The 25806-nt window shown below is 54.9% G+C and overlaps 6 protein-coding genes across 6 annotated transcripts; 2 read left to right on the top strand and 4 right to left on the bottom strand.

Annotated features, from left to right (window-relative positions):
- Positions 1-2088: 2088 nt before the first annotated feature.
- On the bottom strand, positions 2089-5827 carry M406DRAFT_294197 (DUF726-domain-containing protein; the record flags this gene model as incomplete). The annotated part of the gene is made up of 2 exons (XM_040919125.1): positions 2089-3756; positions 3824-5827. The coding sequence occupies 2 exons, from the start codon at positions 5825-5827 to the stop codon at positions 2440-2442; spliced, it is 3321 nt and encodes a 1106-aa protein (XP_040773468.1). The 3' UTR covers positions 2089-2439.
- Positions 5828-7010: 1183 nt separating this feature from the next.
- M406DRAFT_107914 (uncharacterized protein) lies at positions 7011-10784 on the bottom strand. Its single transcript, XM_040915272.1, has 4 exons — positions 10274-10784; positions 9661-10199; positions 8939-9600; positions 7011-8872 (listed from the first exon to the last, which is right to left on the bottom strand). The coding sequence occupies exons 1-4, from the start codon at positions 10416-10418 to the stop codon at positions 7381-7383; spliced, it is 2838 nt and encodes a 945-aa protein (XP_040773467.1). The 5' UTR covers positions 10419-10784; the 3' UTR covers positions 7011-7380.
- Positions 10785-12250: 1466 nt separating this feature from the next.
- On the bottom strand, positions 12251-12697 carry M406DRAFT_233879 (uncharacterized protein; the record flags this gene model as incomplete). Its single annotated transcript, XM_040915956.1, has 1 exon — positions 12251-12697. A coding segment is annotated over one exon (447 nt), but the record flags the coding sequence as incomplete, so codon positions are not given.
- Positions 12698-14119: 1422 nt separating this feature from the next.
- On the bottom strand, positions 14120-14755 carry M406DRAFT_332865 (uncharacterized protein; the record flags this gene model as incomplete). The annotated part of the gene is made up of 3 exons (XM_040920787.1): positions 14120-14260; positions 14389-14534; positions 14650-14755. 3 exons carry the CDS (start codon positions 14753-14755, stop codon positions 14120-14122), a joined length of 393 nt encoding a protein of 130 aa, XP_040773465.1.
- A 7469-nt stretch (positions 14756-22224) lies between these two features.
- On the top strand, positions 22225-24068 carry M406DRAFT_357473 (uncharacterized protein). Its single transcript, XM_040923687.1, has one exon. The coding sequence runs from the start codon at positions 22237-22239 to the stop codon at positions 23401-23403; it is 1167 nt and encodes a 388-aa protein (XP_040773464.1). The 5' UTR covers positions 22225-22236; the 3' UTR covers positions 23404-24068.
- A 1087-nt stretch (positions 24069-25155) lies between these two features.
- M406DRAFT_45480 (uncharacterized protein) lies at positions 25156-25775 on the top strand (the record flags this gene model as incomplete). The annotated part of the gene is made up of 2 exons (XM_040924277.1): positions 25156-25330; positions 25450-25775. 2 exons carry the CDS (start codon positions 25156-25158, stop codon positions 25773-25775), a joined length of 501 nt encoding a protein of 166 aa, XP_040773463.1.
- Positions 25776-25806: the final 31 nt, after the last annotated feature.

The following is a 25806-nucleotide window of genomic DNA, read 5'->3' as shown; positions in this document are numbered from 1 at the left end:
CGAGTAAAGACCCGGAGGAGGTGAGGAATAATTGTGGATTAGGAAGGGGACTGAGAAGAGAAGGGCCTGTTGGGGGATGGGGGGGGGGATCAGAAGCGAAGGGGAATGGAGGAAGAGGAGGAGGACGACGATGAAGGCTGCAGCAGACGCTGGGTATAACTGACTGACTGACCGACTGCCTGACTGAGAAAGAAGGTAATATGCACCTGTAGGAGGATCCAATACCCAGCTGGCTCTGTTGAGCCCCGTCGTTGGCTTATCTGTCGTTCAGCTTCCAAAGGACAAAAGAGACTTCTGTTTGTCTCTTTCCCACCCTGCCTGCAGAAAAGTGTGGGTTCTTTTCCCGTACTTTAGTTTGCCTGCGCCGTACGCTAATCGTTATGTGCAGTCTGGCAACAGGGTCGTGTGTGTGTGTGTATGTGTGTTGTGTATCATCGCAGGTGGCACACGAGGCTGTGTCTTCTTCTTTTCCCTCTACTCACCCACTCACTTATGCACACACACACATACTCCCCCCCCCCCTTTGTCCTTCCCCAAGTGAGAGGGATCTTGACCACGCCCCCCTGCCCTCTTCTTCAGCCTAGAGACCTAGAGGCTGACATGACGTGTCAGATAATGGTCTCGAGCCTCTCTCTTCCTGCTGCTGCACCTCAGTGAGATTGCTAGGGCCGAGGTAAGGTATAGCTAGAGAGAGAAGAGAGAAGGAAAAAAAGAAGGAAGAAAAAGGGCAAGGCAGCAGCCCCCAAGGATCAAAGGATCTGGAGCATTGTCGATTAGGTACAAGGGTGGAAAGGGTCTGTGGGTTACAAATATGCGCGCGCTTCTCTCTCTCTCCCCTTCATTGAAGGAGGCACAAGCACTAAGGATCATGATGTTGATAATGATGTATCAGATATTGTTTGTGGTACAAAGTAGGACTCAACCAGTAAGAGAGAAGACCTTTGCTCACTTGGGCTGAACTTTCTTGAATTTTCTTTCGAGATCAGTCGTTTGCCATCTCTTGTTCTTCTCACACATGTACACACATACGCACCTCTCTCTGTGTTATGTGCTGCAGATGAAACAGGATGGAAACCCTGAACAAAAATTCACCGCTGCTGCATATCGATTGGCAAACTGTCTCCATGTCAGCCGCAGCCCACCAAAATCCTGAAGGATGACCCACTCCCTTCCTAGGCTCCTCTTTCCGAATTGCCCGTCTCACCCTCCCACTCCTTCCCCTTCCAGGGTCATCGCGCATGTTGTTCCATCCCTCCTTCCATCTCGTAGTCGAGAAAAGGAAATGTACCAGTGTATGACGCAGTCAGCTTTGGAAACTTCGCTTATCGATATGGGCGCGTGTTGAGACAGCGAGTGTACGGCGTTTTTGCCTTTCTTACTTTTCGGACTGTGTTGGGGTCGGTTGGTGGGGGGCCAGATGATATTCCCCAGTCAAAGAAGAAGGGGGAAGAAAAAAAAGGAAAAAAAAGAGGACTTCTGTTCGCTCATGCTCCAATCGATTCAGTAAGTTTAAGCACTTGAAAGCCCTAATCCATGTTATCATCATCTATTTCTGGTGTATAGTAGTAGCCTTGCGTGCGGCTGACGCCTACTTGCATTAGCCTCTCTGCTTGTCCACACCGTGAACAGTGGGTGGGTGTGGAACTCTTGTCATGTAGGCGCCACAGAGATTTCAAACTCTTTTATTTTGGTTTCCTGGGGTTGTATGCATAATCTGTGCCGAGAGTATTCCTCCCAAAGAGCAGGTTGATAAGATCAAGATGGACTAGGGTTGTAATAGGCACACGCAGCGCAGAAGAGAGAGACAGAAGCCGGCCCCTCAAAGGCGCGGCCGCTGACAGAACCCCCCCTGGTTAATGTGTCTACTCCCGTCGACACTTAAAAAACGCCCCCGTCTTCCTTTATTCTTTCCATAATGTTTTAACCTTGGCCCATATGGCGCTTTTATGACATTTAGGATCTGACGACGTGGCTTTTAGGGTTGTCCTGGGCAATGCAATACAACCCAATTACTGGCCTGGACCAGATGGACGTTGCACCAACTCGTTCTCTGCGTTCATTAGTTCCTGACGGGTCTGCAATGTACATAGTACTGTATAATTTATATGATGTTGTGTGTATGTGTCATAACGATATCGATACACCCCAACCCTCGTTATAACCGCCTTTCTCAACTTTTTAGTCACGGGCTGATTGATCGCTAATGAAGGATGAACTTCGTTCGTATTGTGTGTTTGTGAGCCATGAAGGTTGTTGGCGGTATTGGTCCCTTGAGCAGTGTTCCAAACCCCCTTCCAGAGAAAGAAAGACAAAAAGATCAGCCTGTGGTGATGAACCACGGCAGTTGTAGCAGCAGTAGTAATTGTAATGCGCCAGAGTACACCTTTACGCCCCTCCCGAGATGGTACCAAGAATAAAAATACAAATCATCTTCTCGCTTCAAGCAAAAGTCATCGAGATCTCTTCCTCCTTGCCAAAGTCGTCATCGTCCGGGTCGGCCCAGGGGTTTGAGGCCGCTGTGCCTATGTTGGGAACCGTGTGCGCCGTCTTGATCTCTGGTCTTGCTGCTGTGTAGGAGGAATGGTCTGCGGCTGGGATCGTCTGGCTTCTCTGAGACCGAGGCGGCTCGTCAAAGCCCGTGTCGAAGGTCATCTGGATCTCGTCGTCGTGATCCGGTTGGTACTGGTGTTGGTGGTGTGCGCCAGAGGGCCCGTAATCAGACGAGGGGTGTTTCGAGTGATAGCCCGCGTAGTCACTCTTCGTCTGGCTCAGGGACACCCTCGGGCTGGGGATCCGCATCGGCGGCAGTGTGGACTGCAGCTCGCGCACCTGTAGTGTCTCGTCCGTCTGGCTCCTGGCTAGCTCGGCACGCATCGCGTCCACATCAAAGAGCACGCCGTGGTTGTTACCGTCCTTGTCCTCCGTCTTGCCCGACGGTGCCGCTGCTGCCCCTGCCTCGCTGGCTCCCGCGCCCTTGGAGTCTTCGTACACCTCCCACTCAGCCTTCTGCGCCTTCTTCCTGCGGCTGAAGAAGCCGCCAAACGCGCCGCTCTTACGACCGCTATTGGCATTGCCCTCCTTCTCCAGCTGCTTTCTCGCCTCCTCGATCTCGTTGATCAGCTCGCGCTGCCTGTCCGTGTGATTCTCGGGGTCGGGGTTCTCAATCTCGGCGAACTCGTCGCTCTCCACCAGCCAGCCGCTCTCGCGCATCAGACGTGGCATCGACCTTCGGTAGTCCATATGTCCCGCCACAAACTCCGAGGCATCCATATTCTCTAGTCCAGGGATGCCTTCAACAGGGGCCAGACCAGCCACCCGCCGGATGCCGCCGTTCGTCAGGCGGAAGAGGTATCCCAGGATCCAGTCGTTGCGGTGGTACCCGTTGACGAAGCGGCCCGAAACGACAGTCCGCACTTTGAGATACTCGTCCGTCTTGACCACAATTGGCGAGCCAAACATGTAGACGTTCTGGACCAGTCCCACAGCGCCCTTGCGGGCTAGCTCGAGGAGACATGAGAAGATGACTCTCGAGCCCAGGGAGTAGCCCACGAGCGTGATGGGCCGCGTGCCCAGGTTCCGCTCGATCAGGGAGTCCGCCAGGATCAAACCTGCAGCCCACGCCCTGTCGAGCGACACGGACCAGGGGTTGTCGATCAGGTAGGAGAGCTTGGTCAGGACGACGGGAAGCTGCAGCGCCGCCATCAGACTGACCAGAATAGTGCTTCCCAGGACTTGTTGAAGACCTTGTGTGAGAGCCTAGGACCGCTGTCAGTCAACCCAGTTTTGTCTCTTTCTTCTCCTTTCCTTTTCACAAGAGACTCACCTCTGTTGCCAGGATGTTGATGGTGTCTCCCATACTGGTCAACATCTCCGGCTCCCACAGGACAGAGTAAATATCACCCATGACTGGGTCTATAGTGCTGAACGGCAGCCGGACGTCGTCCACCTTGCCTGTCATCCACCCAGCCACCGTGACCACCAGGTTCACGCGCTTGTTGTTGTGCAGAGGTCGGTATTCAAACGTCTTGACGGCACCTGTCCGCCTGTTGGCAGCCCTGGCTCCGATGACGCCGCCCGATGCCGCAGCGCCCGACGTGATGATGGCAGACGCGGCGGCGCCACCTAGAAAAGTGCTGGTGCCCGTGACACCGATGGTGGTGAAGCCGGCCGCCAGCCCCGCGCCGATGACAGGCGCCAGGAGACCAGCTGACAGGCCGATGACCAGACCACCACCGACGGTCGCCAGGCCCATGACAATGTAGCGCTTCTTGAGCGCCAGCTTCCGGCGGCTCTCCTTGTGCTCATCCTCGTTCCAGTTCTCCCGCTCCGCCTGTTGCTGCATCTCGAGAGCCTCTGTAACCCTCTTCTCGAACCGACAGATGTCGATCCAGTCTATTTCGAGAGCCTTGCCCACCCTCTCCAGCAGGCAACGCGACCGGGCGTCGTAGATGGAGTCCGCGATGAGCACCAGGAACAGGTCGCACAGGATGGTCCACCGGATGTCAATGTCCAGCTTGTCGCTGGAGGGCAGCTGCGATGGCGTCCGCACCGCAGGCAGCTCCTCGCCCTCGTGCTTGTCGTACGCAGGGGGGGGTTCTGCGGCTGCCTCGTCGCTGACCCTGCTGGGCGAGGAGAAGCCAGACTGGGGCGGCTTGGGCGAGGCGACGGATGACGGTCGGGAGCTGGACACGGAGCTCTTCCTATCGGCCATGGGATTCTTCACCCTCGCGTTGGCCATGAGCTGCGGAGTCAGGTCGCTCGAGATGACGCCGTGCTCGCTCAGCTGCTCGATCATGATTTGCTCGGCGGAGCTGATGTCCATGTGCGTGTACAGCCGGATCATAATTTTCTGCGACCACATCTTGGCCGCCTCGACCGCCAGCTGGACCGCCTTCTTGGCTGCCCTGGTGTGCGGTATGCCCTCCATGTCCTTGACGATCTGCGACAGCTCTATCCTCACCAGGCCCACATATGCGATCTTCTGGCCCTCAGTCAGCAGGTCCTTGGTGGCCTGCATCTGCGACACGGCGTCTCGCGTATCTTCGTCGTCCATCATGCTGGTGCCGCCGGCGTTCTTGAAGAGATACTGCGTGTTGTCGTCCATGCTCGTCACGGACTCGGCATCGTCGTCCACAAAGACCCTCGTATAGCCCTTGCCTGCGCCTCCTATGCCCCCGTAGCTGTACGTCTGGTCGTCCGCCTCCGCCTCATTATACTCCTTTGCGATCAATCTGTTATCGTCATCGTACATGTCGTAGGGTGCAAAGGCAGGCATTGTCTGCCAGCCGTCGTCGTCGTCTTGGTCATTTTCATCGGCGTGCATAGTCACCTGCTGATGGGAGAACTCGGAAACGCTGTTTCTCTCCGGGCCAGAGGCACGGCTTAATTGCCCCTTGTGCTCTGCTGCTGCCGTGTCTGTCTTATCGACAACGACGTCCGCTCTGTCTTCCAGCTGCGGCCTTTCGTCCCTCGCAGCACCCTCCTTTTCTGCATCAGCGGTGTTCAGTGCCGGCTCCGGTTCTTCGTCTTTCGCGGCACTCTTCTGCGGCTTCTCAACGCCATCCGCATTCGGCGTTGCCTTGTCCTCCTTTTCTGCCTCTGCAGACTTGTCATCTTGCTCCTTTTCAACATTAGTTCCGTCCGCAACGGATTCCCCATCTCTTGCTGAATCTGTGTTTGTTGGGGACGGTGCAGCGACCGCGTCTTTGAAATCGTCCTCCCCACTCACACCACTCCCGCTCGCATCCTCTTGTGTTTCATTCTCCCCCTCCACGCCGCCCTGTGGCTGACCCGAGCTCGACTCGCCGTCCTGTGTACCATTCGGCATCTTCTGGCTTTCCTCCTCCTCCTGAGCCTTCGCGGCCCTCTCTTCCGAGTATTGTATCTGGGCCGATCGACGTATAGGAAGCCCAAAGTCGTCGTACTCGACAACTGCTGCAGCAGCAGGAACAGGGGTTCCTGCAGTGCTTCCGCCAGGCTCGGACGAGGCCGTCGGTTCCGAGTCGCTGTTCGTGCCGTGAGCCGTCGCCGTCGTCGAGGTGGTCGGCGGCGGCGACTCCTGCCGCTGCTGCACCTCCTCCTCCTCGCTGCCTGCCATGGCGGAAGCCGGTGCTTACTTTCGTGTTATATTCTGCCGGGCACGCGAACCATGTGGGCTTCTGGGACGACGGATCGCGTCGCGGAGGTCTAGTACTGAGGCGAGTCGTTGGTTGGTAGGGTGTTTCGCCGTTTGATGTGTCTGGCAAGAGCCCAACAAGAGACGGAGGGAGAAGGAATTAGCGACGTCGAGACGAGAGAGAGACACACGCAAGGCGGGCCGGGGCCCCAGATGAGCTAGCTGGCACTTTGAAGACGGCAGTCCTGGCGTCAGCGTTGACTCTCTCGATGCAGACGGACAGACAGAAGACAAAGTGCGAATAATAATAACGGAGTGATGTATTAAATTAAGATTTTAAGCTTTTCCCTGAGATGTAGGGGAAAAGTAAAAGAAAAGGGAAGAAAGGCCAGACAGTTAGTAAGGAGGAGAAAAGATGGGACCAAGGATGTTTTTTTCTTTTTTCTTATTTTTCTTTCTTGGGCTCGGACTCACGATGGATGAGGTGAGGATGACTGCTGTGACAAGGACCCTCGCGCGGTGAGGCCTGGTTCCGGGACGGGCGAGGGGGGGGGTAGAGGGTCGGAGCGGCCTGCACCCAAAATTGAGCCAAAGTTTAGTTGGGATTTTAGTATCGTGGTACTATGGCAGTTAGTACTCATTACTGTTTCCAGGGGGTGAAGTATGGGTTTAGTAACGGAACCCGCCCGCAAGCAGTGCCCTGTGTGGGGTTCGACGTCAACTGTCCCCACCAACTACCCACACCCATCCCTAGTGCTGGGGACAGCGTGACGGCACCCGCTGATGCCAGCCTAGCACGTGGCTCTACAATATTACACCACTGTAATATAGCGTATACCACCACTGAACATACTTACAGGAAAGAATGCACATGGAAACCAAGAGACAAACAAATAGGTGGGAGATCATGTATTCACTGTTCTGCCCATTCCATCTTCATGATCGAGGAGAAAGAAAGGAAAGGTATTGAGGAGTTATGCTCCCAAACACTACCGCAAATCAATACAATCAACCAGCCAAACCAGGTATGACACCTTTAGGTGCAGAGAATCCTCCTCCCATAATGTATGCAAGGGCATGTAACCTGAATGACCTGATCCAAGCCTGTACCCGTGAAAGTACTAGAACTGTCTTGTGTGTTCTCCATACTCCTCTTGGTACCTTGAACGCCAGCTTTGCACCCGAAATTCATCCCACCTGAGACTACCAACCAGACAGAGAAGTGCGCCCCCCCCCCCCCTTCTTTTAATTGGAGGAGAGGACGTCTACTCTGCTAGAACCTGCCTGAGCATGATCAGGAAGTTCTCCTTCAGCTTGTGCACCTCTTCAACGTGCGGCTTGATCGGCTCGCCCGCAGTACGTCGGAGTCGATCCTGCCTCTTCGCTCGTCGTCGGCGCTCCGCCTCGATCGGGTCCAGGTCATCGTCCTCTTCCGCCTCGTCCTCCGAGTCCGACTCGCTCTCGTATGCCATGTCCTCCAGGTCCATTTGGTCGAGCCCGAAATCAGCACTAGTGAAATTCATGGCGCCAGGCACCAGGGCATCTCCCATTTGTCCGTCGGCCGCCATCTTCTGCCGCGTCTTGTCGTGGTGCCACTTCTTCCGGGCCTCCTGCCACGCGATCAGGTCATTGATCTCCTTGGTGGCCAAGCCCTTGTCAATCACTGTGGTCGTGACAGCACCCTCGAACAGCGCGTTGATGTCCAGCGCCCCGTTCTTGGGGCCCTTGCGCAGGAATTCGAGGATGTCCTCGATCCACTCCATCAGCTGCGTGAACAGGCCGTTGTCATGGACATGCACCTCGTGAACGAACTTGTAAAAGTTGTGCTCGTGCCTCTGGCACAGGTCGATGAATGCCTGGACGGTCTGGTTTGGATCCGCCGAGGCGTCCTGTTCTCGGCACTTCTCAACGACCTGTATCATGTCGTCCATGAATACCGCGAAATCTGTGACACTACCATAGACATTGGCTGACTTGTACACCCGGACCAGCGGCTCGTAAAAGATCGTGAACAGATCCCGGAACAGCTGCAGCGTCACGGGCTCCTCAACAAGAGACAGCATCATCTGCTTATCACGCTGCCTCGTTTGCAGCTTGACGAGCGTCTTCAGATTCGAGAACAGCTGCGCACCCTGCTTCAGCTCCTCGTCCACGTTCTCGACCGCGCTGTTGAAGGCGACGTAGGCGTTGTAGAGCCTCTGGATCTGTTCCCCGGTCAGACTGGGCTCGAGCAGGTCCGATCTCAAGATCGCCACAATCAGGTCGACGTCCTCGCTGGCGGCCTCCTCGCGAATGCCAATCTTGACATGCTCCTCAGCGTCAGAGTACGCCTGCAGCTTCGCGACAAAGACCTCGTCACCGACTTTAGCGGCAACCGCGTCAATAGACTTCTGGAAGCTTTTGATACCATCGTGGAGCGCTAGCGAGAAGATCCTCTGCATGAGCGACTTCGTGCCGAACGGCTGCGCGAGGAACACATCAAGAAGGCTTGACATTACCGCCGCAGGATTGGCGACCCGGATGATGTTTTTGATGATCGTGTAGGGGATCAGGGAGTGGATGCGCTTTGCCTGCGCGAACAGTTCCGGAGAATTATCCTCGGCCAGGAATAGGTGGTAGATCGTGGCTGCGACTTCTATCCGAAGCCACTCGGCGAATTTCTGGTACTGGATCGACAGGTCTTGGATGGTCTCCTTCTCCTTGATTTCCTGGAACAGCTTTGTGAGACCGTTGGCATCCACGATTTCTTGGCGGAACCTAGGAGAGTTTTCGTTAGCTTCGTGAGATGTGAGAGCGAGACACACTGTTTGTGGCTGAACCTACTGCTCCATGTATATATCAAGGTCGGCCGCGCGCTGCCTTGCGATCTCGTAGAATTTCTTTTGCTCTTCCATGCGCCTCTCATCAACAGACTTGCGCTGTATGATATCACCGTAGTCTTCATCCTTCAGAGTTACAGGGTTCTGGGTCAGGAAGTCCTGCATTGCCTTGCTCTGAGAAATCTGCGGGTTTTGCAACAGAGAGCGAAGAAAAGCTCTCAACGAAATCCGCTGGGCTTCTCGGAAGAGAACCACATCCCCATTATTGTTCTTTTGAGGGCTGAGCGGGTTGAATGGGCTCAAGGGGCCGTCTTCCATCGACGGCCTTGGAGATCCTCTCAGTGACGAAGCGCTAGATCCATTCCTCCTATGATTGAAGGCACTACGGACTGAGAGTCTCTTGTTTGTCGCTGTTGTCTCCTCGCTGTTGTTGATAGCACCTGTTCGCTGGGTCGAGGCTGATGAGACGGAGTCAACATCTGAGTCTTCGCCCCCGCTGAAGATACCACCAGTCACCGACGACGTCTTGTTCTTCTTTGGCAAAGGCGGGAGGACCTTGCCGGGTAGCTCGGTACGAAGCTGCTTGTGAAGTCTGTTAAAATCACCATAGCGGCGTCCGACGAAGTACTCGTTCTCGCCTTTCCTCTTGACACGCAGCAAGAATTCCTGTTACGGTATCAGCGCTCGTCCCGTTGCAGTGTACCGCCCGTCTCAAGCAAAACTCACAGCATGTTTATGCGATCTGATACTGCCCTTCACCTTTGTAACGCGCACACCGGCCATGTTCACATCCCAACCATTGATGTAGTTACCCTCTGGCTGGGTGTGCAGAACGCCTGTATCGATAGCGTCCCTGTCCACAACTTCCATCTCCGAGAAGCGGATCCTCTCCTCGAAACCGGAGGAGGTGGGGATGCCCGAGACCATCATAAGCTCCACGAGCTTCTGGCTCTTCCTGGCCAGCTTCCGACGCTTAGTCTCTTCGAGGCGGTCCTCGGAGGAAGATATATTCTTGCTCGCAAATGACTCCAGGAAGACCTGCAGCTTGTCCTGCCAGAACTCCTTCTCGCGGGCCTTGTCGAGAAAAGGGAACTCGCGCACATGGTGGACGAAGATGTAGCGGAGGATTGGGAGCTCGGAGTCGTAGGGCGTCACCTCGCCCAGGTCGGACTTGAAAGGGGCGCCGAATCGACGGAGGGCGGTGGGCGAGTTGAGCTCGTTAATCTCCCATCCCACCTGCTCAGAGATGAGCTCTCTCTTTAGATCTGTATGTGAAGATACGCGGATTAGTTTCGAATATTAAAGTAATAGAATCCTATGGCGCCTGGGGACAACGCACAATGCTCTTGTTTGCCGGTGAGGGTCTGCCCAGGAGGCGGCAGACTCGATTTGCTGCTGTTGGTCCGTGTAGGCAGGTCTATCGTTGAAGCCTCTGCCTCAGCAGCATGGCTGTTTGTGACACTGCTGGAATCTATGGAAGACATATTGAGACTTGTGCAGCTCCCGAAGGCGAAGGGCTCGAATCGCTTCTCAGCTCTTTCCCAACTGTCGCTTAAAAGGTAGGTTCTCCACGTCGTCACGGCAAGTTTCTGTTGGAGGCTGGTGGCGCGCAGTCGCTCAGTACCGCTGCAACCCAACAATTTCGCGGGGTAAAACGGCGCGCTTTTTCACGTCGTATCGAATTAAATAGGATGAAGTAAGCAGTATTGAAAGGCGAGGGCCAGAAACAGCTGGCAAATACGAACAAAGAATGCAAAAGAAAGGTGAGGAGAGAAAGCGAGAGAGTACACGTAACGGCGCGAGAGAGACCGAGAAAACTAACACGCTCGTCTAGGTATTATGGATTTGATTAATCGACGTGGTGTTGAGGCGCCGCACTTTGCAAGTTCAGGTTCAGTTGCAGATGACGACAAATTACAGTACTGTGGACCTCTGATCTTGGCAGGGGCCCCTCCCCAAGCTACTGGTGGGTGGCAGGGAAAGGAATAATCAATGTCAGCATGACTGGGTGAGCTTCTGACCAGTGGGGAAAGCACAAAGCCTGGGAAGCACAGCCCCCAGCCAGCCGGCCTGGGGGTGACAAGAGGTTGGCTGGTATCAAATTGGTGACTCTCACCCATGTGATGCACTGGTACCCATGATGGCGTTGGTCAGACTACCCCAGCAGTCCTTACGTACAGTATAAGCGGCAAAGGAAGAGCTGGAAGCAGTGGGAGTGGGGTGCTGCTGGGAAGGTACCACAGTACAGTAACCCATACACTATGGGAGTAGGCTGAAGGCCCCCCATCCAGAATAGATAGTGAGCCTCAACAAAGATCCTGATTGCCTGGGATCAACAATGGATTCAACTATCCAGGATCCTGGAATTGCACTGAAAACTCGGTCCGAGTCAAGTCGAGTCCTTTTTGGCCATCTGTACTGGAGCCATATTTTCTCTGAAATTTGGCCTGAAACCAAGTCAATGCAAAGGACAAGAAATATTATCAAGTCATGGGAGGCGCTGTGAATGATGACGTCGTCCCCAGGGTAGCAGGTGGGAACCTGCTAGAGGGTGGGTGGGTGTCCTCGGCACCCCTCATCCGCTGCGGCTTGGGGCGCTTTTGGCGCCTGGATTTGCCAAGCACTTTGAGGCTGCCATCGAGTTCAGTGCGCACATCTTAATAAAACGGCTTGGTTTGTTGGATTTCTTGCCAAGGCAACGCGGGAGACTGCCTAATAGTTAGTTTCTTGCGCGTCCCCTAGCATAAGCCACAGTGTTTATAGTTTTGGCCAGGGCTGAACTTGTCTTACAAGCTGATTTGAGCCCCGTGGCACACAACAGCATAGTGATGAACATAACCTCATCAAAGACCAGCTCAAGCAGGACGTATAAAAGATTATTTGATTGATTGTCTCGGTGATAGTCTGGAGGCTGCCTATATTTTCGTTTCCCCCTTGTTCATAGGCGACTGGTGTGGATATGATGGTTTCGTCATGATGATGTTTTCCCCCCAAAAGACATCTCGAGTATCGACGTTGTCGAGGAACCAAATATAGAAATTAATATAGATAATTACGAGCAACGCGCAGCACAGGATCACAGCTCATCCAGCGCCCGCAGAGCCTCGTCTCCAGCCAACGTGACCTCCCTATCCCGACTGAAAGACAACAGAGGCACGCTGCCGTTTTCTCCTTCTCCCTTTCCATCCTGGGCCCTACTCAGGTCGCCTCCCACCCCGAGACTGTTGTGCTCCAATTTCGTCTTAGCAGCCGCGGCGTCTCCCTTGAGCTCCCCCAAGGCCCCCTCGATCTCGGGCGCATACGCTCTCGCACCCCAGTACAGCACCAGCACCACCAAGCCGAGGGCCAGCAGGACGCCCCAGACGATGCGCATGCCGCGCCGCGCATTCTCCCAGCTCTGCGCCCACGCGCGCTCCCATCGCTCGACCCGCTGCTTCACGACGTCCACCCGCCCGCTCAGCGCCTCGATGCGCTCCCGCGCGCCGTGAAGGCGGTCCTGCAGCGCCTGCACCCGCTCCTGCTGCTCGCCAAAGTCGCCAAATGCGTCGAGCTGCGTTTCCGCCTCGGCCAGCACCGAGTGCGACTCGGCGATGAAGCCCGCGCTGGTGGCGCTCGAGGCCTCGGCCAGATCCTTGAGGGCCACAATCGTGTTCTGGAGGGTCGTGAGTTTCTGAAGGACGGTGTAGTAGGCCTCGTCGAGGCGGTGTGTGGTCGTGGTCGAGAAGGTGGTCAGGTTGACCAGGGAATTCCTGAGCCCACTGGACATTGTTTGATGGGTGCATTAGTTAGAAGAACGGGACTTTGTTGAAGCTCGCGAATGGGCGAAAGGGAAGACTTCGGGGAGGGTGAGGAGGAGGAAGTTGGAGTAAAGAGGTTGAAGATTGAACATACACCGTCCTCGCCTCGGCCTTGACTCGTTCTCTCTGCAGCAGCTCCTCCTTGCTCAGGGGAATCCCATCCGGTCCGACACCCTCGACCACGCCGGAGAGCAGCGTGCTCGCGCTCCGGCTCTGATCTGGGCTTGGGGACCCCGACGTTACACCATCGAACCGAGGCACCTCGAGCGACCCCCTGGGGGCCACGCTCTGGAGCTGGGGCGCCGCCGACTGCGGTACTGCCATATTCCTGTGACGCTCATCACGGCTCCTGTCCCTCCTGTGGAGCGACGAGGAGATATGCCCTGTGATGTTGTGGTGATGCTGGTGAAGGTGGTGCGACGAGTGCGTAGTATGACCGTGTCTGGAAGAAGAAGAGGACGTCGTCCCGGGCAGTCGCTCGGTGATGGAGCGGGAGACGTGGTGGCGCGCACGATTCGGTGACGGCCCAGCCCTCGTCGTCGGGAAAGGGATAGCCGCGCCGCCCGACATCTATGCGAATCGGCTAGCCGCACTTTGTGCCGTCGTGGTCCTCTAGTGGCGTCCCAGGTTTGGGGCGTACTCGAAACGATAAAGGAGATCCTTTCTTCTATGTCAACGACGACGAGCCGCGAGGCTGGAACTACTGTGTTGTGTGTTCGAGAGGGAGCGTCACATGCTGCGGTCAAGGCCGCTTGGGATTGGGTCATTTCTGCAGGGGCCCTTGCTCATCTCATCTGGGGGGGCTTTCAATTTGCGGGTACTAAAATGCGCCTTCGTGGTGCCAAATGTGTCTCCTGCGAGGTGGAAGCTGCCAACATCGTTGGCTTGTCCAATAAAAATCTTTCAAAAGTGGAGGTGTCTATATTGCACTCCGTGCCCTATGTGCTACGGTTGCGCAGATGCAAACTTGGGTAGCCTCAAACAGCCTCCGCCTGTCTCTCCAGCCAGTTTCACATTGAGCAGTCGATCGCCCCTTTCGGCCCGTGAAGAGGCTCAGGTAGGTTTTTTGCGCCGAAATTTGCTTGACGACCGCTGCTACGTCGCAGTGCCATCTCAGCTGAGCCCAGCTGAATGCAGTATCTCGGTCCAAGCCGGAGCGGTGTAGATGTCTCATCATGCGCGCCTCTCCGGTATGTTTACGGGACATTGGTCCCTCCCCGGGCCGTCAAGTGATGCATGACACAGCCGCCAGCCAGCCAGCCAGCCAGCCAGCCAGAATTGCACACTGCGGCTGGCCGTCTTGTTCCCTTGACATCGTTCGTGGTAATCTTGATTTTCCCGACGCAGGCATCCTGGAACAACAACGCTATCCCGCCGCAAGGCGGTGCTCAGGAGTTGAGGAGCTTGTTCCTCTTCTCCTTCCTCTTAAGCCTCTCGACGCGTTTCTTGTGCATCTTGGCCGCCAGCTTCTCGTACCTCTCCCTCTCCTCCTTAGCCGCGCGCTTGTCCTTGATCTGGGTGATCCGCCTCTGCATAAACCAAAAAGACACGGGTCAGTCAAGAACTCCTGGCTCAGGTTGTCCGTTATGAACGTGTATGTGTGTGTGTGTGTGTGTGTGTGTAAAAGGTGTTTGTATGTCGCACGTAGCAAACGCACCTGTCTCTCGGCCTCCTTCTCATCCTTCATCTCCTTCTCTTTGGCCTTCATCGCCGCCAGCGCAACACGTTCTTTTGCGCGTTTCTCGTACGAGGTAAGGCCCGACGCTGGCCGGAAGGCCTTTTTGGGAGCGTGCCATTGTTTGCCTGTGTTTGTACCGTAAAGAAACCAAGAGTCAGAGCGGGGTCACAACTTCTTCCGAGGAGTTGCATGCGCATGCAATGCTTGCTGATGGCTGTTCTCGGAGGGAAAAGAGCGTACCATTCTTCCTCATGCCCAGCGACTTGGGCACCGTCGCCGTCGCAGCGGTAGCAGCGGGGCTTGTGGCCGTAGGTTTTGCGGCGGGCTCGCCGACGGTCGCAGACATCCTCACGGGGCGGGAAGCGAGATGGGCGGTATTAATTTTTGTGAGGCTTCTTGTGGAAAAGTTGCTTCTTGTTCATGCAGACACGAAATGCAGGTCTGGTCGTCGGGGTGGTGGTGGTAGGCGGTGATAATAGTAGGGATGATCGATGTTTAGAATCTTTGTTGCTAGCATTGGCCGTAAAGCCTTTTCCTGACACCGACTTTTTTTTGCCTTCCTGTTTTTCCTTGCTCTTATTTTTTCTGCCCAGGTTCTACATGGTAGGACCTAAAGTTTAGCCTGTCCCGCGCAAGGGCTTAGGGGAGTTTGCTTAGCGGTCAGCCTTTCTAGGTCTACCCCACGCCCGACCCGCGTTTGACAATTAATCTGGCATGTGTAAGAATCTGAATCTTGGCTGCAAATTTGCAGAAGCAATGCAGTTGAGACACGTTTCATTCATTCGCATATTTGGGATATATGTACCTGGAACTACCACAAGTATATGGCTCCCTGCTACTTCCTGCTGTCTGCAATACTTTGCCGCCCTGGAGATTACATTACTGTATCCATCCCTTGACAATGCGACCAGCAAAAAATGATCACCAGCAAGGGGGTCCCTCGCATAAGGTGACCAAATTATTTGACATTTTATGCCGCTTGCACAGTCCTGCTGTAGGGCTGACTGGGTATGCGTGATATTTCCCGAACCTTCCTCCTACTACTTTGGTACGAATATGGGAGAAGAAAATTTGGATCGGGGGGGGGGGGGGGGGGTTGGAAATCTAAATATTCTTAGTTTGACGGCCCGGACGGAAATGAAAACGTCTCGACAGAATTTCAACCTTGCCGCGCGAAGAACTTGTACCTATCTGTCTGTCTACTGCTGTCACTTCGCGCCCGCAGGGTCTTCGACTATGGCTCGGGAATGACAACAAGCACGGGATTGAATGTAAGCTTCGTGACCAAGAGAATGCGGTGCAATGAGGACAATATTCTGAATCAAATCAAATTCGCGCGCCCTCTTCAATTATTTACTTCATTCATTACAAGACCCTGAATTTCGGCCGAGGGCGGGCAAGGAATGACGCTGCGACGTGCGTGTCTTGGATTCTCCACAGGCGGCTCGTTCGGAGATGGATATCAACGCCCACCCGAGAGCCCGAGAGCGGTTCGCCTGGCGGTCAAAGGTCTGCCTGCCTCGTCCCGTCCTGGTGAGCTCATGAATTAACAAACATATACATACGAGAGATTGTGAGTGAGAGGGTGCGTGGTAGCGGCGATTGTTCCCAACCACGGCGGGCTTGGAACGCCCGGAGGTTTGCAGCCTTCTTCCTTTTTCGAATGTGGCGTGAGAGATAGGATTCACCTTGCATGCAGGAACTGGTCACTGGATACGCGTGGGGTGGATTCTTTTTCCAGGCAGATCTTGGCGCTGCTGCCCAGGATGCTCGGATCCACGGATCATGGGGTGTGTGTGTGCGCGTGTGAAGGAGGAGGGAAGGCTGACGGTCTGACACACGAACCCCTTACCAACAACAACAGATTGGAGCCCTCAGGGTCCTCTCTGGTCAAGATGGACAACGTACACACACGCACACACAACACGGCAGCCAGTCCAAATCTCCGGTACGATGGGACGAATAGAACGATGTGTGTAAAACTTGTTGGACGCGCAATGTGCTTGCGACGTTACTCTTGGTCAGCGTACACAGCTACCTTCTAGAAGGACAAGCCGCTGCAGCAGTGATCGCTACCTTCTGGAAAGGGAACGCTTCGAGACCATGAACTAAAATAGACAGGCGGGTTTGATCGCTCGTAGGAAACTCCTTGATTCGAGGTGTGCGCAACCGACTTGTAACTTTGTTTTCTCTTGCTTTCCCAAACCCCCTTTCCCTAATGGCCCGCGGCAGACGAGCAGATGTTGTACCCGAGACAAGCCGGCCAATCCTCGAAGCGTGCCCTGATGAGTCGTAGTGCCATGCGGGCACTGTCAGTGCTCAGGCGACAAGAAGGCCTCCGCTCAAGGTGACTGGTTAGAACGGGCCCCCGCAGCCTCCGTTCTAGTGCTGTAGCTTGCAGACCAAATCTGCAAGCCATCCTTGGTGCCACTGCAGGCTTCAGGGAGGAGGAAGGCGACCTTGAATCTTGAGAGGCCAACCCTTTTCCCTTCTTTCCTTTCTTTCCTTTATCTCGATGTCGATCGGGAGCTGAGAACCCTTGCATGAGATAACTCAGAGATGGTACCGATTCATTGAGCATAATCATCGCGTGCGTCCTTATGACCAATGAATGAACGTTCTGAGGTAGGCCCGAATCATTCGAGCAGTCGAGTTTGATAAGGGGACGGTAGAGGGGGTTCCGACTATTCTCATATGAGCTCTTCTTTATTTGCGGTTCTTTCATACCTTGCTTTTCTCCACATGCTTCGAGAGGAGCGAGCTGAATAGTGACAGGATGAGAGATCAAGCTTAGAAATTGGTGGGGAGCGGCGTTGCTTTCGGCATAAACAAAGGACGGGATTCAAGCACACAGAAGAGACTCGGTATGGGAACCGAAACACCTAGTCCTTGTCAGGACAGAGAGAGTTTGATCCGTTCGATGGGCTGGCTGCACAGAAGGTTTGCTAGCCTGCGCTGCCAACCAGCAACTTGTACTGCACTCCCCCTACTTGGATAATGGTACGAGGTTAGCCACTCCTTCTCGCCGCCGCCGCCCGAGTCGCTCGCTGCGTCCGGCGGTGCACGCCGGTTTCATGCGATTCTCTAGTCCTGCCTTAAAGTTTCTGTTCTGTCTGTCCTTATTCGACGAGGATTCATCGTCTGATGATTATGGGTGATATGGCCATTCTTGTTGATGAGGGAGAACAAGGGACGACGTCGATCGGGCTGATCTCCCTCAGTCCTGAGAATAAGCGAGGGAGCGGTTCCCTGGTCATTCTCCCTGGGATGCGATTCGTCCCCAGTGTTGCCGTGGACGGCGATCAGGTACATACCACAAGTAGAAAAAGTAGGGGAGCGAAACCCCTCCGCTCAGGTCGTCGCTGGTTCATCTGCCCTGGGCTGAGACGGCTATGGGAAAGTGAGCGGACAAGGTCAAGGGGTTCTTGGCGTGGGGTTTGGTTCAGAAAGTACCATAGCACCAAAGTACTCTTGTCACTACTACTACATGTAGTATAGTTGAGAGATAAATTTCAAAGGACTAGAAGGACTGCTCCCGACAAAGGCCAAAAACAAACGGTCGAGGTTTCTGGCAAATGGAAAGTCCCTCGAGTAGGAAAAAAAAAAAAAAAAAATCACCTGGCCACACGCCCCCGCCAATTCCTACCTTGAGTAGATTGGGGGGGGGGAGGGTACAAGGTCACCACCACCACCTGTTCCCTTTGATCGTCAAGCCGTCCCCTGTTGTGGCCCGTAGGATTCGTGATCAAGAATAGCGGGGTACCATAGTACCATAACAGCGCTGGATGCGACGGTATCCACTGTGCCTTGCATCTGGGATCTGGGACAGGCGAATGAGACGAGCGCTGTTCCTGGACGGATCCAGGCCTGGGAACGTTAAAGCGGTACATGCATATGCAAGGTGTGTGTCGGGTTCGTACTTTGTGTATGTACTAAGCTGTATGAATGCAGAACCCGCAGGTCGCAGACCGCCATTGTGGCCACCTTGGCCGGGCAACCACATGATAGTCGTTATCATTCATTGCTCCCACAGTGGTTCTTTTTTTTGTTTTGTTTCTTTCATGTGCAGAGTCCTAGGTCAAAGGCAGGAAGGGGGGAGGGAGAAGAGAGAAATACTGAGGAACATTCTCAAATCTCGCTGAAGCGCATCGTGAACACGAAGGCCGTATCTGGATGGATCCCGAAGGTCTCAAATTGGCACCTCGGAAAGCTGGGAGGGCAAGGACCAACACTTGTCTCGTAAGCCTGGGACGTGGGCCTGGCATTCAATTTGGCAGGGGTTCGAGCCCATACCGTAGTACCTTACTCCACGATCTTATGGGGCATCTCATTTTCAGACTGTCATGTGGGGTGTGACCTGCAGGACAGCATGCTCCATTCTGCAGGCCCTCGCTGCTTGATATGGCGACACCTCAATTTACAAGGGGGGAGAGAGGGAGAGGCGAGAAAGAGAGGTGCTGGGGTAAGTTTAGTTGGTTCCTCCACAGGCCCATTGTGAAAGGTGGTGGCGAGAAATGTGGAGGTCTGTACTACCACCTTACTCTGTCTGATTTCAGCATGCTATTGTATTACTCGCTCAAATTGTCATCCGCAAAGGGATTCTGTTGGATAAAGTACTTGTTCATGCTGCTGTGAACGCTTTCCTTCTTTCCCATGAGTGATAAATGTACAACTGAGCAAGCAGGTACTCTGTACTGCGCTCACCTTTTGCCCTCCTCGATTGTACTCTTCACCCTTCACTCATTTGGCAATAATATGAATAATAATTCCAGTGGCTTGGTCTGACTGCCTTATAGAAACCTATCATAATTGCTCATGCCCTCCTAGCACCGGTTCCTACATCGTAGATTCAGAAAAAGATCCGGCAAAACTGTAACCCCATCCGGCCAAGGTCGAGGGATGGGAGGCCACAGGTCCAACGTCCACACCATCCTCTGTGCATTCTACATAGTATAGCGTGCAATAGGTACTATGTAGTGGTCACTACGGGAAGTGAGGTACCGCCTTAACGGGGACCCACCCCTGCGCTGCAGACCCATGTCTTCCAGGCCCTGCTGCGCTGGGGGAGACCCGTGCGTGTTTTCCCTCACACCCCAACACTCGCTCACGCTCATTCACCCACCACCCACCCACTCTTGCCCAGAGTCCCACCCAGGTTTCTGCCAAGGCCGCCCCCCCCCCCCATCCCTCCTGCTGCTGCGGGCTGTCAACCACACACACCCGCAAACTCGGGCCAGCGGCGCTCACTTTCCCAACTCCCTCCTCGTCCGCCTCTCTTTTTCTCACCACCACCACTAAACCACCACCGTCTTCACCGTCCTCCCTCCACACCGTCACCACACTACTCTGGTCCAATTCCAGTAAGAAATCTTACATTGATTTCCTGCTTGGTTTTGACCGTCCATTCCTTTGAACTACATCCTCCCCATTTTACTTTTTCTCTACATTCTTCCTTTATTTTGAAACCTCAACGAAGCAAAAGCATTGCCTTAATTCCTCCTTGTACAGTACGCAATCGCCGCGCCTCGCCAACGGAAACTCTGGGAAGACCGCAGACCACGAGAGCACGATTCGGTCTCGAAATCATCAGTTGTCTGTCTTTCTGTCACCTGGCCGTCATCCCACCAGAGTGCTGAAGACACTTTCACTGTGATCGGACGAGGTACGACCTAAATTTCACAGCTCAACAAAAGACACCCCCCCCCCCTTCCCCCATCGCGATTGACAGCCCTCTATGGGCTGGACGGTCATTTTGTTTGCCACGTCTCTCTCTTTTTATCTCTCGCGTTTGCCCTCCTTGGGCTTGCCGTTGCGACGAGTATCAGACGAAGATACGAGACCGGGCTGACAATGATTCCGCGCACTCCACAGACAAGGCTCTGAGCAGCATAATCGTCCAATCTCTGCAGTTCAAGAAACTCTAACCGTACCTCAAGCCTTATCCGACCCGCCTCAGATCAACCCACTCCCGGGACATTCCTGCTTCGGAGGTGGACAAGGCAGGAGGGGAAAAAACCGAAAGGGAAAAGTTTACATTCGAACCAAAGCAGACGCACGCTCGTTACTCCATGTCACCACTGGTGAGCTAGTCATCGACACCCTTTGGCTGCAGCGCGGCCCTTTGGAAAGATGGCAGCAACCATTGTGCCCGACATGCCCCGCGAGGGCCGCGTTCACAACCCACGCCACCTCTCGCTTCCCATCGGCGGTATCAGAGATCTGGGAGAACCTCTCGAGACGACGGTTTCCTCGAGCCCGCCGCCGAACCCGCCCTTCGTCTTCCCATCGAAGCCAATGTCCACGTCTACGCCCCGGACTAGCGGACGACGGCCGAGGTCAGTGGTCGACCTACCCGCTCAGCCTTTAGGCGCTGGCGGTAAGAGCAGCTCGAGGCCGCTCGGCTCGCCCGACCTGCCAGCTTTCTCTTTTAATCCCGGTGCAAACCTCACCCCAACACCATCCACATCAGCGACCGATGACTACCTGAGTCCACCCCGGTCTCCCAAGTCTCCACGACTGTCTCCTGCGAGAGCAGGGCATGGTCACAAGCGTGGGGGCAGTGAGTTTGTAGGTGGTGAATATCGTTCTGGAAATGCGAGGGTTGAGGTTCTGGACATCAGCCCGACGAGATCAGACAGCGCCTTGACATCACCACAATCTGAGCCCCCTCGGCGAGGCCCCGCCCACCGTCATGCGCACCGGCGCTCTGCCGCCATGTCCAGCCACGACCTCAACAGCGTGCTGGGTCTCAATCTGCCGAAAAATCCGGCGGAGGGCTCGAGGGGCAGCAGTGCCCCGTCAAGTCCATCCGGCCCGGAACTCAACAAGCACTTTTCGTTTCCGTTGTTGCGTCCTGCAGACGTGCAGCAGCAGACAGAAACCCCTATCGAGAAGACGTTCAGTGAGCCAACCCCGGATGAGGTCGAGATATCACCCATCGCGACAAGCGAGCCCGCCTCGACGGAGCGAAAATCATTCGGAAAAGCCAGAGTCGGGTTCTCCGACACTCTTGAGTTCATCCCCAGGCCGCTCTCGTTAGTGTCCAGCGATGCTTCTAGTACCGCGACAGTTCGACCGGGCCACTCCGTCTCGGGCAGCATTTCGTCGATCATTTCTATCTCCAACTCCGTCATCTTTGAGGAGTGTGCTTCTCCCTTGGAATCGACTACGTATCAGGCTGGATCGGATTGCTCCAGACCGAGCACGGCTGGTGCGGTTCTCGATCGTACCCAGAGTCAGGCCGAGCAAGACGCAGCTGCCAGCCCTAAGAGACGAGGCTCCATGCCTTTACTAATGGACCTCTCATTATCCGCTCCCGACACCTCTTCAGCAGACCCTAGCCCGACTAAACCCTCCAAGAGGTGGTCATTCTTCGGGTTGGAGCATCTGTCCGCCTCGAGCTCACCTTCGAAATCTCGTCCCTCCAGTCTGAGTTCTGGTGAGGCCTCGAAGGATACTGATCTGGAGTCACCGCTTCCCGAATCTCGAAAAGATGCGGCAACCGAGGAACCCCGAGCTCCTGCGTCGAAAACAGCCAAGAAATCTGGAAAGAAGCAGAAAAGAGTCAAAAAGTGGGCCGGCTCCATCCTCACCAGGCCCAAGGAACACAGAGGGAAAGGCAAGAAGCCCATGCGCCGTGGACCAACTCCGCCTCCCCCGCGGCATAGCGATGAAGACGATGAGGACAATGTTTCCGACTCTGTGGACACCAAGAGCGAGCCCTCTATGCCCACTGTGATGATCACAGAACTCGACGATCGGGATCAGGAGGGGCCGGAAGCGTGGAAGCCGCCCAGACCGTTCACGGAAGACGACACCTCGTTTCCCATGATCGATCTTGATGCTGCATTGGGCCCTTTCAACACGCCTCTTCCCCGAAACGCCGAGTGGGAAGCTGCTCAGAAAGCCGGTGGTTTGATGAAGCGGCAATTGCACAGTGCTGCCGGAATGAGTCGCTTTTCTGGACCAGGCATGCATTACGTCCATCACCAGCGAGCTCAAAGCTCGCCTGAGATGCCACCATTTGAGTTCCGCCGTGGGATGAACAGATTTGGAAGCAGCTCTACGATGGCGGATGTTTTCGAAGAGGATGAAGAGGGCGACTCGGATGACGGCAAGGACAGTGGCTCGTCCACTCCTCAGCCCGAATCGGCCGATATAAGGGACAGCGAAGCCTCGAGCATGTGTGGCCCTTTCTCAGCGCGCGCCTCTGCTGAGAAACTGACGGACAACGATGCAACCCCTGTGGCGAAACGGAGGGCAAGCGATCCTGAGGACAGCAAGCCGCGGCGGACAGCCAGCATGAAGTCAATGACTTCCTACAACTCACTTCAGGCGCAAGTGATCGAGGAAGAGCTTCCTTCTCCTTCATTCAGAACGGTGGAATTCGGCGGACCAGCGCAGCAGAGATTCATTACTGTTCCCGACTCACCCATGTCCTCACCGGTCAGCCCAAGAGCACCTTTGGAGAGCAGTTCGTCGCAGCACACGACGTCGTCCTCGCTGGCGCCAATCAGCCCATATTCGACCACAGCATCCTCGTCCTTCCCATCCCCTCGATCGCCGCTCCTTTACGATGGCAACATTATCTCTACAGCTCCATCTTCAATTACCGACGACAGTTTTCAATCGCTCCTTATGGGCGAGCCAGGACCCGAAGTGCGGAAATCTCTCGATGTTCCTTCACTTGCTAGCAGCCACTCGACGCAGCCCAGGGAGAACTTGTTTGCTCAGCAGGCCGCGCACCTGAGCCGCCCGCCGGCTCCTGGTGAACGACCGGCATCGTTCAGTATGATAGGCTTTGGTAGTCGAAGAGGCAGCCTAGCTAGTCTCAGCCGACTGATCAGCAGCTCTCATGGAGAACGGAGCAAACTTTCGTTGGAGGTTTCATTCACCGGCGACTCTGAGAAGAAGTCGAAAGAGAACAAGCCAAAACGGCGACTGAGCCGTATGATGCGGTTCTGGAAGAACAAAGAGGGCGACGCTCAGGCGTAGATTTTCCAATATGACTGGTCAGCCTTCCGGGGCTTGTGAGAGCACGGACCTGCAGCATTTTCTCAACAACTCATGAACCCGGCGTTTTCTTTTTTCTTTAACAGCAGCGAATGCGACATTTGCACAAGGAGAGGAACGAATTGTATTCTAGCAAGTCCTTTTACACAATCTGAAGCCGTCGACACACGCAATCATCACCAAAGGAGGTTTCACTCATGATCTGGGCCCGGTTTATTGGCCACAGATATATTTCGAGGCGAAGATAGCATGTGGTCGAATTATTTTTCTGTCAATTCTGACGTTCAGACTTTACAACGTTTACAAAAAGCTTGGAGGGGGTGGGTTCTAGTTTGGGGAGACGAAGATGGGTTGACTGAGCAGCACTGCGGTCATGTGAGATCATTGTGATGCGAGTGGGAGAACTGACGAGGAGGGGTGAGGCGAGACAAGAACCAGACGCTCGTACCGAGGAACGCCCCGTCCCCCTTCTCATCTCGCCTTTGGCCTTGTCGATCGTTGGGTGGGGGAGGGAGATCATCATCATCCTCCCCTTCCTCCCCGGTACCCATGTGCGGTGGCTTCTTTTTCAGACATGATTTGCATGGGTTAATACCCGGGCACGCAAAATTACGTAGAGACATAATAATGATTGATGTGTAAACCTCATGACAATGTGCCTATACCCTGCGAGAGTGAACGAAGCTGGCGAGAGAGACTTTACTGTCGTACGTGTCTTGCCCGACACAACAAACCACCCATTATGTTCTTTATTGTGAAGGGCCGACCAACTCTGTTATTCTGCTCTTCTACCGTGTGTATCTTCTCATTTCTTTTCCTCACAGTGTCTCCATGCAAACATCACCGTGGCTCTTTTAACAATTGACATGTCTCTGCGCAAAGGGGGTGGTTATCTCGCTCCAGATATAAACAGACCGCCCTTCACCTTACCTCGAGCGCCCTGCTGATCTCATAACCAACACGACAAAGAGAAGGAAATAAACAGAGAATGCGCTCCCCTCTCAATACCATGTACATTCCACATCATCAGGGGGGAGGGCGGTGGAGAGGCTTCTGGGGTCAGCAGTCGTTCGCGTGTGAAGAGAGGGTCCAGTAGGACGGGATCTGCGTCCTGCTGCCGCTGTGTATGTATACATGGTACAAAACGACATAATATTGAAATGGGGGAGGGGGGGACCGCTTCTGGATCCATGTTCCTCTCTTCTGACGAGGCAATATTCAGGGGGGGGGGCTTCTGTATTGTAAAGTTGTACTATGATAGATGCCGGTCCACGGGGCCCTGGCTTTATGGGGTATTTCTCATTGTTGGGTTCTGCGGCTCCACAGAGGGGTACTGGGTCCCCCTGTAGCGCGCGATCAATAGTCAAGATACAGTGTGGCTACGAGTAGGCTAATGTACCGCGTAACTGTTGTACGTAGCCGCTGGTTGAGGGAAGGCGTGGGCCTCGGCTCCGGGCACACGGCCTGTATTCGGCTGAGTGCAGTGGCAGGCGGCGGGTGGTTGGGCAGGTATGGATGGCTTGTACAGCGTATACGCGCCAGCTCAGCAGCTCCCATGTGAAGATTCGAGACAACACCTCACCTCCCACCCGATTTCTACATCCCATATCAAGATTGCGAGAAGGGGTATTTGATCATTCTACAACACATTGTGGACACGCCGCCCAGCCAGCCGGAGCAAAAGAAGTACCATCATCACCACTCTTCGTACCAGAGAGAAGACCAGAACACGCCATGTCCGGCTCCTCGTCGCGTAACGCGGCCAAGAGGCTGCTGAAAGAGCTCGATACCTGGCGGTCCGAGGCGCCAGACGAGGAGGGCATCGAGCGGCTGGGCCCGATCGACGAGGGCGACCTGCTGACGTGGGAGGCCGTGATCAACGGCCGGGGAATTGGTGGAGGGTACGATGGTACGACTTAACCCATTCTTCTCTCTCTCTCTCTCTCTCTCTCTCTCTCTCTCTTGTGTGTGTGTGTGTGTGGAGAAGAAATAATGTGCATATATATAGCTAACTCGTTCCCTCAACAGAAGGTCGCTGGCTCCTCTCCATCCTCCTCCCACCCAACTATCCCCTCGCCCCACCCCAGATCCGCTTCATCACTCCCATAGTGCACCCCAACATCAACCTCGACACGGGCGAGATCTGCCTCGACCTTCTCGCTGACGCCTGGACACCGGCCTACAGCGTGCTCGAGACCGTGCGCGCCGTGCGGGGCGGCCTGCTCCCTCACCCGGAGGTCGACTCGCCGCTCAACGTGGACGCCGCCGCGCTGCTGCGGGGCGGCGATGTTCTCGGCGCGCGCAGGCTTGTTGAGCTTTGGTGTAGCGAGGGAGGCCGGTATGAGGGGCTATGAGAGATGAGGTGGGGTGTGCGTGTGTGGTTCT

The sequence above is a fragment of the Cryphonectria parasitica genome (genome assembly GCF_011745365.1).
Source record: "Cryphonectria parasitica EP155 unplaced genomic scaffold M406scaffold_7, whole genome shotgun sequence".
Classification (NCBI taxonomy): Eukaryota; Fungi; Ascomycota; class Sordariomycetes; order Diaporthales; family Cryphonectriaceae; genus Cryphonectria; species Cryphonectria parasitica.
The sequence above is the reverse complement of the archived record's forward strand: the minus strand, read 5'-3'. Positions and strand labels throughout refer to the sequence as shown.